Consider the following 13,631-nt stretch of genomic DNA (forward strand, 5'->3'; position numbering starts at 1 on the left):
AACTGCGCAAAGTGTTTACGATGCAACAATGGCTGGAAACTTCTGGGGACCTGGGTGGCGCAGCTTTATTGTCCATGGAACTGAAAAAGCATTCGACCTGGTCACTTGGGACCATTTATACGAAACACTGGGTTGCTTTGGTTTCCCGGATGACTTTAGAAATCTTCGTACTTTGTATTCCCCTGACACAAGTGGCGAGGAATGGTTGCCTATCTGCCCCTTTTGTAGTGCAGCGAGGTACTAGACAAGCCCTCTTTCCCTTCTATTCGCATTAGCTTTAGAACCACTAGCAATTACATTGAGAAATAAGGTTTCTTTCACTGGGATCAGAGTGGGCATAAGGGAAAGTAAACTGGCATTATTTGCCGATATATTATTTCTTACAAACCCAGCTCGCTCTGTACCTACGGTGGCAGAGGCTCTTACAACCTTTGGTTCCTTCACGCGTTACAAGGTCAACCTTAATAAATCTGAATATATGCCCCTGAGCGCTCTTTTGGAATTAGAAGGTTCCTATCTTTCCTCTGCTCTTTTCTTCTTTTAAATACTTGTGTATCCATTTAACTCCGTCTCTATATATCAAACTAATTTCTCCTATGATTTCAGAGATGGGTAGTGTATTAGATAGTTGGTGCATTTATCCTTTCTCTCCTTGGTAGATCAGCAGTTATTAAAAGTGTCTTCCCGAAATTATCCTATTTGATTCAGGTGTAACCCATTAGCCTTTCCAAAAATTTGCTCTTTTGCAGTGTGTTTACCAATTTTCTTTGGCAAAAAACCTGAATTTCTTATACCCCTTTTCCACCAAAATTCCGGGTCTGACCCGGAGCTGGAACACTGTTCCTATTCTGATCAGACCCGGAATTTAGCCGGCGCCAACTCTGTATATTCCCGAGTCTGCGCCGCTCACACCGCAGTCGGGTCTGCATAGACCCGACTTTTCAGGCATGAAAGTGGACGCTTGGAGATGACGACATCTCCAAGCGCCACTGAAGCAGGACCAATCGGCCGGCTTGCAGCGCACTGCCTAAAAACACAGCAGAGTTTCACGGGCTAAGCCTGTGTTAAACCCTGCTATTTACCTGGGTTGGGTTGCCGAGTCACTCGACTCTGCAATCCAACCCTCACCCCTTTTACACCAAGGAGCTGCCCGGGTTAACCCTGCAATAACCCGGGTTTTAGCTCCGGAGTAAAAGTGGTATTTGAAGACTTTGTTTACCCCGCGGTTGTGCAGTGTTGGATATCCCTAATTTGGTGGTCTTTTCGAAGGCTGTATTTTTTAGATTGGTTTCATGGTAGGAGCTCTTATACTAATTTCACCTTGGAATATGAACTGTTTACACCAATTTCTCCTGCCGCGATGCTACATGTTAGGCACACTTTACTCCCTCCTGTGTTACTTGACGACAGAGACCTTACACTGCATATCTATCTGTGAATATCTTAACCGTAATCCCGTTAGTTCACATTTCACTAGGTTCTGGGTTAATGTCTTTTCCTGCTGGTCTGGATAATAACTTTAAGCCCTGGAAATCTAAGGGGATTGTAGCCATAAAGGATGTTTCTGATCCAGGGGGTCACATACGCTCGTTTAATTTGAACTTTTACGTGAAATTTCATTTACTAAATACTCAATTTTACATGTATCTTCAGTTCGCCATTTTGCTTTACATTTACCTACACCAATGCATGCCGATACCGATTCAGACTAGGTCTTCCTTATTACAATATGCCTCCCCTAATGTTTATAAAACGGAACTGCTCACAACTGAATTACTCCAACCTCTGTCCTCCTCCCTATGGTCTGGCTGTGTAGCGGGTTGGAATGCGGTTATACCTTCTATTCAGGATTCTGATCCTATTTTCAAATATTATGACTCCACACTTTGTTGCTTGTCGTTGGCTCTCCTTCAAGAAGTCAATTTTAAAGTTATATGTATTAGTGCATGTATAATACAAATCAAATCAAAGGGGGTGCTATCAATGACAAATAAGGAACTACTCAATCAGAGATTTGTCATATGATGCACTAATATTAAAATAACTTGTCTAAAATGAAAACATTAAATACATAAGACAGATATAAAAAAATAGATGTGTAAACTTGGCAAACTGATCAGCAACTTTGTTGGCTTTGAAACATATTTAAGTTGCGAACATATTGTGCAGGGGTCTATCAAATGTCTCGAGCTCCCCTGAAATTTCTTCCTTGGTGCTCCACAATTCCTAAAAGCTCCCATCAGACTTAGTCCCACGTTGGAGGTGTGGAGGAAAATGTGAACTGAAATCTACCACCTTGTCTGTCTTAGGAGGAATGTTGATGGCAGGCAGAGCGCTGACTCCTTTTGAAGCTATGTGCTCCAATACTGCTCCCCAACTCACGCAATTTCAGGCATATATAAAATTCCCCATAATGTACTATATCCTCCAGCGTCACACCATTTTGAAATATGGGATAGGGAACTTGCTTCCAAGGGGGAACCAGGTGGTATGAGATAAGGTGTACAAAGTCATTACTGCTTGTTCTTCGAGTATTGAGGCCCAAGAAATCCAGTACAAAGTGCTCGCCAGTTGAGATACGGGTACTTTATTTCATATTTGGTGGGAATGCCCTCTTATTATCCCCTTTAGGTCTAAGATCAGATTTGGCTGTAGAAATCCTGGTTTGCTCGGTTCAGTCTGGCCCTAGATTTTGGTTGCTGTCTTTCTTATATCCTATTGGCTACATAGTTTTTTTACTCCTAATGGCTTGTTTTGTTTCATTTTGGTATTTTTGCACTCTTCCAATATCTTCTGCGCTTCTTGCGTTTTTGCCTACCACTGTTACTTTTTTTTTTTTTTTTCTTTCCAAGTGTCATACTTTGTTTTGTACTACTTTGTGAAAATATAATTATTTACAAAAACATTACTCAAACACATGAATAAATCAGCTAGGGCAGTTCTTCCAGTACGCTGGCATTCAGATACGACCCCTCTGCATGGGATTGGTGCCAGTGATTAGATTTCTACATTGCAAGGATGACCTTTTTCTCGGCTTCAGACGAATATTAGGAGTTCCTTGCCCCCTCCCCCCCCCCCCCCCCCCTCTTTAATTTCCTTTGGCTGCTTTCTTCTTTCCCTGTCACCTTTTTAGGTTACGTTTTCTTTTTATATGTAGGAGTTTACCATTTCAACTTATTGTGCAATGAGTCTCCCTATACTGTTTGACTTCTTGCACAGTTTCATATATTACTGTATGGTCTTTCTTCGTAAAGAGTATATTAAAAAAAAAAATCAGTCATTCCTATTCAAAGCTATGTATCTGCACTATAGTTTTGCTATATAAATTTTACGAAGCACGTGTCGCTACCCCTTAAGAGGTTTGCTCATAAACGTCATTTGAGTCTAAGCAGCTTTTGTCATGATTTCTGCAAGAATGACATCACTTGTCTTATTTGGGTGTCTTAACCCTTTCAAGTAGGGATGGCCTTTGACCATCGATGATTCATAATCAACCATGGTTTATGGCCGATGGCAAATGCTTTTGCCATCGATGTGGGAGCACCGGATTGTTTTCCTCCATTGATGTATGAGCATAACCAAATGTGTTTATTACAAGGTTCTGGGGCTCTGAGCATAATTCCACCGATGGTCATCCCTACTTTCAAGTTAATGGTTATATACCAATGTTATCCCTATAGCCTGTAAATGAGTTCATTGCATGTATATTTTTATTCTACCTTTCTACTTTTGGGCATTTTTGAAATTGTAGATTTCAGTTGATCATGTGTACATTTTTAAACATTCATGTAAGTGCACTACTGCAGGTTGTGAACATTTGGTTTTAAGATTGTAATCCTAATGTAGGTAACCGGTTTCAATCTGAATGAAACTTACCCTGGTGCAATGTGTTTTTTTTGTGTATTTGTATACACGGTATTAACCAGATAATCAAAACCAACAAAGTGAAGAGGAACCCCCCCTCTTCCAAAAAAACAAAACCAATACCAGTGGCTGCTCAGAGATGGTACTGTTCACCCCTTTCGAGTTAGAGGGGGTGGTGAATGATGAAATTTTCAATACATGTATAGCTAATTGATCTGATTGTGTGCAGATACATCAGGCGAGAACATCGCTGAATCTCTGGTTGCAGAAGGACTGGCATCTCGTCGGGAAGGGGTACGAGCCACAACGTAAGTACTTAAGTCTCCATGATACTTTGCTGGGCAATAGGCAGGCTAAGGTCTAATACAAAAATGCTTTAGTGTTTAGAGCAGCTCTTACGAAGGCAATGTTTTGCCCTGTGACTGCAATGCAATTTATTCTTTCCAGAGAGCTACATACAAGATTATGATAGAACTCAATTACCCATAGCTGCAGCTAAGTCAGGTTATTGTTGCTATCTTTTTATATAGGTGTGTACACACTAGACTATTGTTTGAGCAATGTTCTCTATTCCGACTAATCGGAACAGATCCTCAAAATAGTCTAGTGTGTACGCAGTGTTGTGTAGTGCGTTCTCCCGTGGGGCCAACAACGGCATAGTCAGGTCAGCTCTACATGAAGCCCCACTTGACAATGCGGCAGACTCTCATGCAGCGGGTTGCGGCTCTAAAGGTGGGTACGCACTTACAAACCACCCAGTGTGACTGCCGATGAACTGTGTGGTTGGTACACACTGCATGATCCAGTAACCGAACACCATGTCACTCATCAGCACCTTTGACTTTGCCACCAGCTGGGTCCCTCCGTCGTCCGTACGACCCAGATGTCGGCCAGCAGTGGGGTGCATAGTGGGTACAAACTTATAATTTGGTTTTTACACATTCCTTTGAAACGAAGATCAATTTCCTGGATATAACTCTTGAAATTTATGACAATCTGCTCTTTACTTCTAATTATACAAAAGAAGTGGGCACGAATGCATATCTCCATTTTCAAAGTGCCCACTAAAGACCCTGGAAGACCAATATCCCCAAGGGCCAACTATTGCGTCTTAGGAGGAATTGTTCGACAAAAGAAAGATTTGTCGAACAAGCAAAGGTTATGCTAGAATCCTTTCTAACAAGAGGTTACCCGAAATATATATTAGATAAGGCTTATCGAGAAACTTTGGAGATGGTTAGGGAATCATTACTAATCTTAAAGGCTGATGAACATCAACAAAAACAAAAAGACAGGTGATTTATTTTTTATTTCTAAATTTAATAATGCTTCGAACGCTATAAAGAAAATCGTGAAGTCAAATTATGGTATACTCAAAAATGACAATATTCTTCGAGAGTGTCTTCCACCAAATCCAAAATTTATCTTTAGGAAGAATAAGTCACTTAAAACTTTGCTGGCTCCCAATCTCTTAAAGCCAACTAAAATAGATACTGAAACCAATCCCATAAAGATATGGTTGCCCCAAAAAACAATAGGTTTCATTAAATGTGGAGGAGGAAGATGCACCACATGTAAACATGTGAACAATAAAACTTTTGCAGTGACTAATCTAAGAGGAGAGGAAAAGAGTATTCGGGACTTTATTAATTGTAACACTAATTGGGTGATATATCTCCTCCAATGTGGGTGTCACCTCAGATATGTAGGACGTACAACTAGAGCACTCAAAGTGCGCTTCATGGAACATCGAAGAAACATAATAAAGAAACGAATCATAGTATTCCCAAGCATTTTTTAGAACATCATGGGGGTAATCCTGAGTCCCTGACAGTAATAGGACTGGAGTTTATTCCCCCCACGGTGCGTGGGGGTGATAGATTTAGAAAATTGTCAACAAGAAATCTATTGAACCTTCCATCTCAATACACTATTTCTGAGTGGTCTGAATGAGGCTCTAGAACTAAATGTGGTTATGTAAAAACAGAATAAGTACTTTGTTTAGTGTCATGCAGTCTTTTTATTGCATATACATATATATGTATATGATTTATTATACTATTCAGGTAGACTATCTATTCAGATTTATATCAGTGATAGGCATTGTTGATGTAGCGTATTATATATTTTTCCATTTGTTTTATTGATATACTCAATACATATATATTGAAATATATATAAGTATATTGTATTATATCATTTATATATATATATATATATATATATTTATATATATTTTCTTTGGTGTTATTAATGTGTGTGTATATATATATATATATATATATATATATATATATATATATATATATATATATATATATATATATTTCATGCTTCATTATTCTTTAACATTATAATATTTTCCTCTGCCTATTGAGGTTTTTATTGAATCTGATAAGAGGTATATATTTCTATTGTCTGTGTTTAATATGTGTGGGATCAATATTTCAATTTGTGTGACTTTCTCGCTGGTCCCTGGTTGCCTTGGTGAAGGGACGCCTCGGGACTCGTGCTGCGTACCAATACTGTGGCGGAGTTAGATATGTGACATCATCACGGTGGAATAACCTTCGTGGTGTATTTGGGTGAGACGCAGCGTGATGCACGCTGCGTACCAGCAATACTATCGGACCCGACGCGTGACGTCATCACGGCGGAAGTTAACAACTTCCGCAGTGATGGGGATATCACGATCGGGACTTGTTTCACAATGAATAAAAAACAGAAATAGTAAAGTATTCCTCCGTTTATTTATATAGACTATTAAAGGTTTTGCCTCCTGTTACTAAAAGGTTTGTTTTTAATATACATGACTGGGAAAACTACTATGAACAATCAATAGATTGTCAACGGCTGAGAGTGATTGATGCTAATTTGGAGCACTATTTAAAGCTAGTCTTTGCATTACTTGGACACCTTGAAAAAGCTGCCTAGAGCAGTGAAACGTGTAGGTGATAACCAGCGAACCCTGGACACTTGGATTTGATGTCACCATCATCTGGATTTTGGCGTCATTGGAATTATTTATTTGGTGGCTACCCACCTGGACTGGTGTGCTGCTCAATTGGACTGCCCCAATCCTAGTATTTCAGGAATATATACTGCTATTCACCAATAGTGTTACAGGACTATATATCAATAGTGCTCCTGGGTTTTTACATTCATGCTGACCTTGTTGGTTTTAAACCTAATTGTGTTTTAATGTTTTTCAGTCTATTAAAGTAATACTATCTATTGTCAATCAGCGCTGTTTGTATTTTGTTTTTTCCATTTTCATTGGAGACTAACTATCTGTGTTGCAGCTGCTGTGAGAAACATCTTTTGCCAGCGCCCCCTATATTTATTTATAGACATTTGCTTACAAACTAGATGATGTGCCCGACATGTTGGCCTGATCCGAGGGAGTGGTGTACCAACCAATCAGCTTCTAATTGTAACATTACATGCTGTTTGAAAAATGGCGGTTAGGAGCTGATTGGTAGGTACTATATCACTTTCCACTCCCTCGGATCAGGCCAACATATCGGGGACATAATCTAGTTTCTTTATCACTTTTCAAGGCTTGATAAGTTTCCCCTTTAATATGTTTGACATATCTGCACTCTTTGAAATCCTTTTTATACTCCAAGACCTAATTTTGCAAGAATTAAGTTTGATTTTGTGCTACGCCATGGGTAGCCAAAGCACACCTTTCACAGGCTATACATTTTATGCTTTCCCTTTGACAAATACTTTAGCATCAATTTGTGCTGCTTCTGTATGCCCCTCCTTTTTATGCCTCCCCCTCAACCTTCTCACGCTCAGGGAATGAAACCTTTTCAGCCCTCATTTCCCTGCTGTCCTCACTACCACTGATGGCTGTTAGTGTAAGTTAGTCCATGGGAGAACTTTAAGGTATACTCAAGAAAAGGTGAGCCTAATAGCAGTTTCTCACTTTGTGCTTTATTATGGTAAAAGATGCAGACTTTCTCTACAAGAGACTCGTTTTGCCTCTTTAACCCTTCCAATCTTTCTGTATAAGATGCCCCCTTACCTACTTTGCTAACAGCCTGTTGAACCAAAAGGGTGTAGCCATTGTTCCACCAAATGTATTTTTTTATCTTGAAAAATATATGGTTAATGAGTGGTAGATATGTAATATTGACTGGTCAGTTGGAGAATAATTGTTACGGTCCTCCTTGCTCACAAGGGCTTAGGTGATGTACTTTTAAAAGGGAGAGAAGTTTGATTCAAAAACATCACTGATCTAATTAAGCGGTTTAACTTTTGAGGTCTAATGGTTAGACTGCCTAGTGACTCAAGATAACATTGCCTCAAATTATGTATGTATTCTATACTATCCCTTAACTCATGCCCAATAATTTTCTAGTCCAAATTCACAAAATATTTACAAACCTAAGTATATGCAAATCTCCCTGAATGGCTTATAGTTGACTCTTCAAAAACTGCATAGTGGCTTAAGAGGTATATACAATTGGGAATGAAGCAAAAAATCATGCTCGCCTCGCACTTAATTGTGGAATACTGCGGGTATGCACGCTCCTGTTTCCCACGGTATTCAGTTTTTAAAAATATGCACACTGTGAGAAAAAGAAACCTACTTGCCTTTCTGCTGGTCTCTGGCTCAGTCATCTCCCCTCTATCTTTACACTGGGGAGGGGGCTGCTGGGAGATGTAATTCTCCCTTCTGTTGCCTCCAGTGGGGGCTCACACACAGGGGGTCTCAGACATTCACTCAATCACTTAAAAACACTCGTACATACTTTCACACACACTTAAGCATACTACATACTCGCACAACATACCTACACGCTGCTGGAGGGAGAAGCCAGCTCTTCGGAAGGTGAGTTTTTACTGACTAAGCTAATTGTAAATGTCCAATTTCTTAGTCATTAGGAGGGGTGCAGCCAGGGTCCTAGAGCATTTCCTGACCATTTTTCCTAAAAATATGGATTTTAGGATAAATTGGTCATGCTCTTGAGTGCGCCAAAAAAACTTGCGCTCAAAAAAAATCTAAAACCCAACACCTAATTGAATACCAAAAATCCAGCATCTGCAAGAACAAACCCTGCAGGTTCAGGATTCCTTTTTCATCAATCTGGGGGTTGGCATTACTTCTGGGTTGTGTAGTGAGGTGTGGAGCCGGGCACTAACTAATTAAAACTGGCTCCCACCTCCTATATAACCCCTCCCCTTCCACCGTAAGCTGTCTTTATTTATTTTTTTTGGTGTGTCTTGGAGTATGGCACTAGCTAGGTCCTAGCTTTTAGTTGGGTTTAATTTTTTTTGCTGTTTTGGTTTGTTTGCTTAGTTTGTGAAAAATGACAAGCACCAGCAGAGTGGGAGTTGGACTAGAGGTTTGTGTGAACCCTGTATCCCACTCTAAAGATGGCCCCTGAGAGAGTCACCAAACATAGTCCCTGGGGTCTCTCCATACCAGACACACATTTGAGGGGGCCGCTGGCAAAAGAAAAGGTAAACTTTATACACGGTATATGTAAAAGACATTGTTGCCTGAGTACTGCTCCCTGGCACACCGCTTTTGAGCAGTGTCTGGGTATGTTACGCACATGACTGCTCTGTAGGGGCGGAGTCTCACCTCCCTGGACTTTCACAGCACCCGCCGCTTTCAGGACCCCGAAGGTTCCCTTTGGAGGACCGCCGAGGAGATTAGAGCAGCACCATGGTGCCAGCTTGGTGGAGGAGACTCTTGAACGGCCCCAGGACACAGCGCCGCTGCACTTGTGGCTGGGCAGTTGGTGGAAATGTTGGAGGCTAGGATAACACCAGGTGTCCTGAGTGAAGCAGCACCTAAATGAATATACCCCATAAATGTACTAAACCTGCGGTAATACAAAGAGGTTTGTAATCCCAATTACATGGCTGGGTCTTTCCTCCACAACACAAGCCTTAAGTGGCTCTAGAGTGCTCTCCTCTCAGCACACCCATTCATGGATTTAATTTGGACTGATAACCTTATAGATTTAGGGTGAGATTGCATTTGTTTATCTCGTACATGTTAAATTCATTGAATAGTCTGATTTTTTTTTTTCCTTCTGAGACCCCATCTCTGAATGCATTGTCTAAACTAGAGGTATATCTATGGTTGAGCCCAGATGTTAAATCAAATTGACTGAAGTACTAATTTGTCACCTGTGCTCAAGCATGGATATCATTAAAACTTGGACTGTAATGGTGGAGTTTGGGAACCCCTGGTCTAAACTAATTCCTGAACTTAATCTATCCACTTGGCATTCCGTGGGTGTTTGCATTTTGTTTGATTTATGCTTAGCAAACTTGTTACCTTTCACCCATCTACATGCAGTTTAACATCCTTTCAAGACATTTATAAATATAATCAAATATGCCACTGGATGGCTTATGGAGTTTAGAAGCCTGCTCATTACCTATCCTGATTTACCTGAGGAGGTAGTTCAGGTGGCAGTTAAGCCACTATACCCGAATAAAAATGTCCTCTGTAATGGGATTTAAATCTTAAAGCAGGGTGGGCAATAAGCTGCTATTGAAATACACATCCCAGCATATCCTATCAGTAAGGCTGTGGCAGGGCATGCTGCAGTGTACAAAAGCTGGGGGTCTGCTTATTGCCCACCTGTCGTAAGGTAACACTATTCACCCAGGAATGTGAAAGTATGTTAACGTTCCAACCATTTGTCAGGGTTACAATCATGCAGAAATTTAAAATTAAGGTCTCAGAATATCCCTTAAACCTACCAAATAGCATTGGAAATGGTACTGGGTTCCTTGCGCACTGGATAATGGTTGCGGGGTTTGCTGCAGGTAAGATAGAGGTGCCTAACCTCTTGGTTAATATGGAGCGAGGTTTGTTACCGCGCTATACCCCTCTGTGGTGTATGTACATCAGTCTAAAAAAGACTTGGAGCCGTATTCAATTTGAGCCAAGCCGCATTAAGTTAACGCGGCCCGGACTTAACGCCGACTTCGCCTGTGTTGTAGGCGTTATAGTATTGCGCGTGAGCACGCTTTACCACGTATTCAATTTCGAAGTACGCGTAAACAGGTCCCGGCGATACTGTAACAAGTGGAAAGTACTGTCATTTTTGGGGAAATCAGCATGTCACCCCCCAAGTGAAGCTCTGACATGGGGGTTCACTATGGTACCCCTGATTTTGCTTGCTGAAGGTATTTGGTATATTTAAATGGGCTCAATAGCGTTTTTTCTATACCTGATGCAGAATAGTAGGCGCTAGCAGAAGTCCTACCGCCTAAACAAACGGTAATCTTCCGCAAAGCACCAGACATTAAAAGGAAACTAGTGAACAACCATATCCATCCAAGTACAAAAAGACAAACTACACTCAAGACACTATGCAAACACACTGTGGAATATGCAAGGCGTGTGTAGGTCTGGTGCTTCTTTGACCTGTGGTTTCAGTCTATCACCTCCCCTACTAACCAAGTCACCTTTAAAATCAAATAACATGTCACACAAAAGGGGTGGTGTATGTATTACAATGCCCCTGCCCTAAGCTATATGTGGGCAGGACAATCAGACCACTCAAGACACGGGTATGCGAACATATACGCAACATACTGAAGGGGATAGACTATCCACTCGTCACATTTAACAAACAGCTGCAACCCCAAATTATTGCAATTCTACAGAATGAAGGATGTCAAACAGAGATGGAGGGGAGTCGACTATACCAAGCTTACTAATAAAGAAGAGTTAAGATGCATCATTCAATTAGACACTGCTCCAAAAGTCTAAATATGGATAATGAAATTAGATCAATTATATGTAAATAATCCCTTTCAAATGTCATTCTAAACACAGGTCACCTTACATATTAATAGACTGAACCAATTGTGCAACCACTATTTTTGTGTTTTTCAGTATGTATGTCAACACAACTGGCACTATTACCATGTTGATGAATATTATGTTTCGATTGGTAGAATGGTGCAGGTAAAATAAGTATTGCAAGCCACACCAAAATGGCTGATTAACCCCTTACGGGATGAACACTGGACAGTCATTTATGGAGCTAAACTCCTACAAAATGGCCACCGGACTTTGTAATCAGAGACGTTCTCACTAGAAGGCTTAGAATTACCACACCAATGATTAACTGAACATCCAGCTAATGTGTATATACCATGGTGATAAATATTATGATTCGACTGGTTAGAATGGTAAGTAATGCAAACCACATGCATTACTTACCAATGGTAAGTAATGCAAACCACACCAAAATGGCTGATTAACTCCTTATGGGATGAACACTGAACTCTGGACAGTCATTTATAGAGCTAAACTCCTACAAAATGGCCACCTCTTATCAGAGACATTCTCACTAGAAGGCTTAGAATTACCACACCAATGATTGACTGATCATCCAGCCAATCCAGAGACTACGTACACCTCCAGTCTGCAATGGGGAAAGAACCCACCAGGGGTTTTTAAACCCAGCAAACCAACCTCACAACCTATACACTTCCCCAGAGGAAGGCCGCAAGGCTGAAACGCGTTGGGATACACAGAGCATTGAAGCAGACTCTACGGCAACACCCCACCTCCGACTGCCAACACCCCTGTGTCACCTGATCATCCAGTCTGAGTCACATGATCGCAGCCACCGGGCGCAAAGCCGGAAGCGAGTGAGACCGCTGCACTGCAGGCAGCAGTCTTACACTGCCACACAGATCCGTCATCGGGGAGGAAGGAGAGAAGGCACCGCGACTCAGCCCACAACAGGCGACACTGCACAGCTCCAATCCAACCAGCAGGCACCCCAGCAAGAATTGTCCAATCTCAACGGTGCAGCCACACCAGGCAAAGCTTTTGAATTCCATCTCAAGGGAAGCCAGCACACCCCGTTAACTAGCAGGACTCCACCTCACAGGCTCCATTAATGCAAGTCTACAGGTAACAAGTGTTGTCATCCAGCAAACCCCCTCCCCCTCCACCAGTGGTCGGGACTATAATCCTTCAACTCACCAGCATCACCCTTCCAGTACCCAGGATTGTACGGAACGGACCCATCAAGTGAAGCGAGACGCCTCTTCTCCTATGTGACTATATGAACAATAGATTTATATAGCATCACAATTCACAAGCATTCTGTCTAATTCAGTGTGCACATCTACCTACATTATTGTGATTCATTTTTTTTTGTGCTCAAGTGTTAATTTAATCTGTTTTTTTGTGTACAACCTTATCTATATGTGCATATACTACATGTTTGTAATATTGTGCTTTAACTTTTACAGTTTCTTATTATCTGTATAACTTTTACATGTGATACAAATCTGTGGTTAACAGTGTGTTTAGCCAATAAATTTTCACTAATATCCATCTGTCTTTTTTAGACTGATGTACATACACCACATATAGGGGTATAGTGTGGCAACAAACCTCGCTGCCAAATAACCTGAAATGTGACTGTCTAAACTATGCATGCTGTACCTGCTCCCAAGTCTTAGACATACTCTACAGCTTTTGCCCACACATCTGGTTACTTTAGAGTAAATTTTCCAGTTTCATTTCCAGCCTTCTAACACCATAGATCAATCCCAATGAATGACTTTCATAAACATGTCATATATTAAATATCTTATTTGCTAACAAGATGACTGTAGAAACCCTATTCTTCACAATGTTATAGAAACCATCCAATATACTATTGAGATGGGTGACGTTAGGCCTTCAGAAATCCACCTCCACTCCTTCCCCTTTGGTAAAGTGGTTCAAGTAGCAGGAGCATGGCACTGACAGTGCAGGG

The 13,631-nt window shown here is 41.0% G+C and overlaps 1 protein-coding gene across 2 annotated transcripts in view; it reads left to right on the top strand.

The window, feature by feature from the left end:
* SND1 (staphylococcal nuclease and tudor domain containing 1) overlaps positions 1-13,631 on the top strand; it is an 876,127-nt gene that overhangs the window by 37,938 nt on the left and 824,558 nt on the right. For both annotated transcript variants that reach the window (XM_088447470.1, XM_088447461.1), the window contains exon 4: positions 4,094-4,172. In XM_088447470.1, coding sequence (XP_088303596.1) covers positions 4,094-4,172 — 79 coding nt within the window. The remainder of the gene's footprint in view (positions 1-4,093; positions 4,173-13,631) is intronic.

This window comes from Taudactylus pleione, unplaced genomic scaffold (genome assembly GCF_031769625.1).
Source record: "Taudactylus pleione unplaced genomic scaffold, aTauple2 ptg000019l, whole genome shotgun sequence".
In the NCBI taxonomy this organism is placed as follows: Eukaryota; Metazoa; Chordata; class Amphibia; order Anura; family Myobatrachidae; genus Taudactylus; species Taudactylus pleione.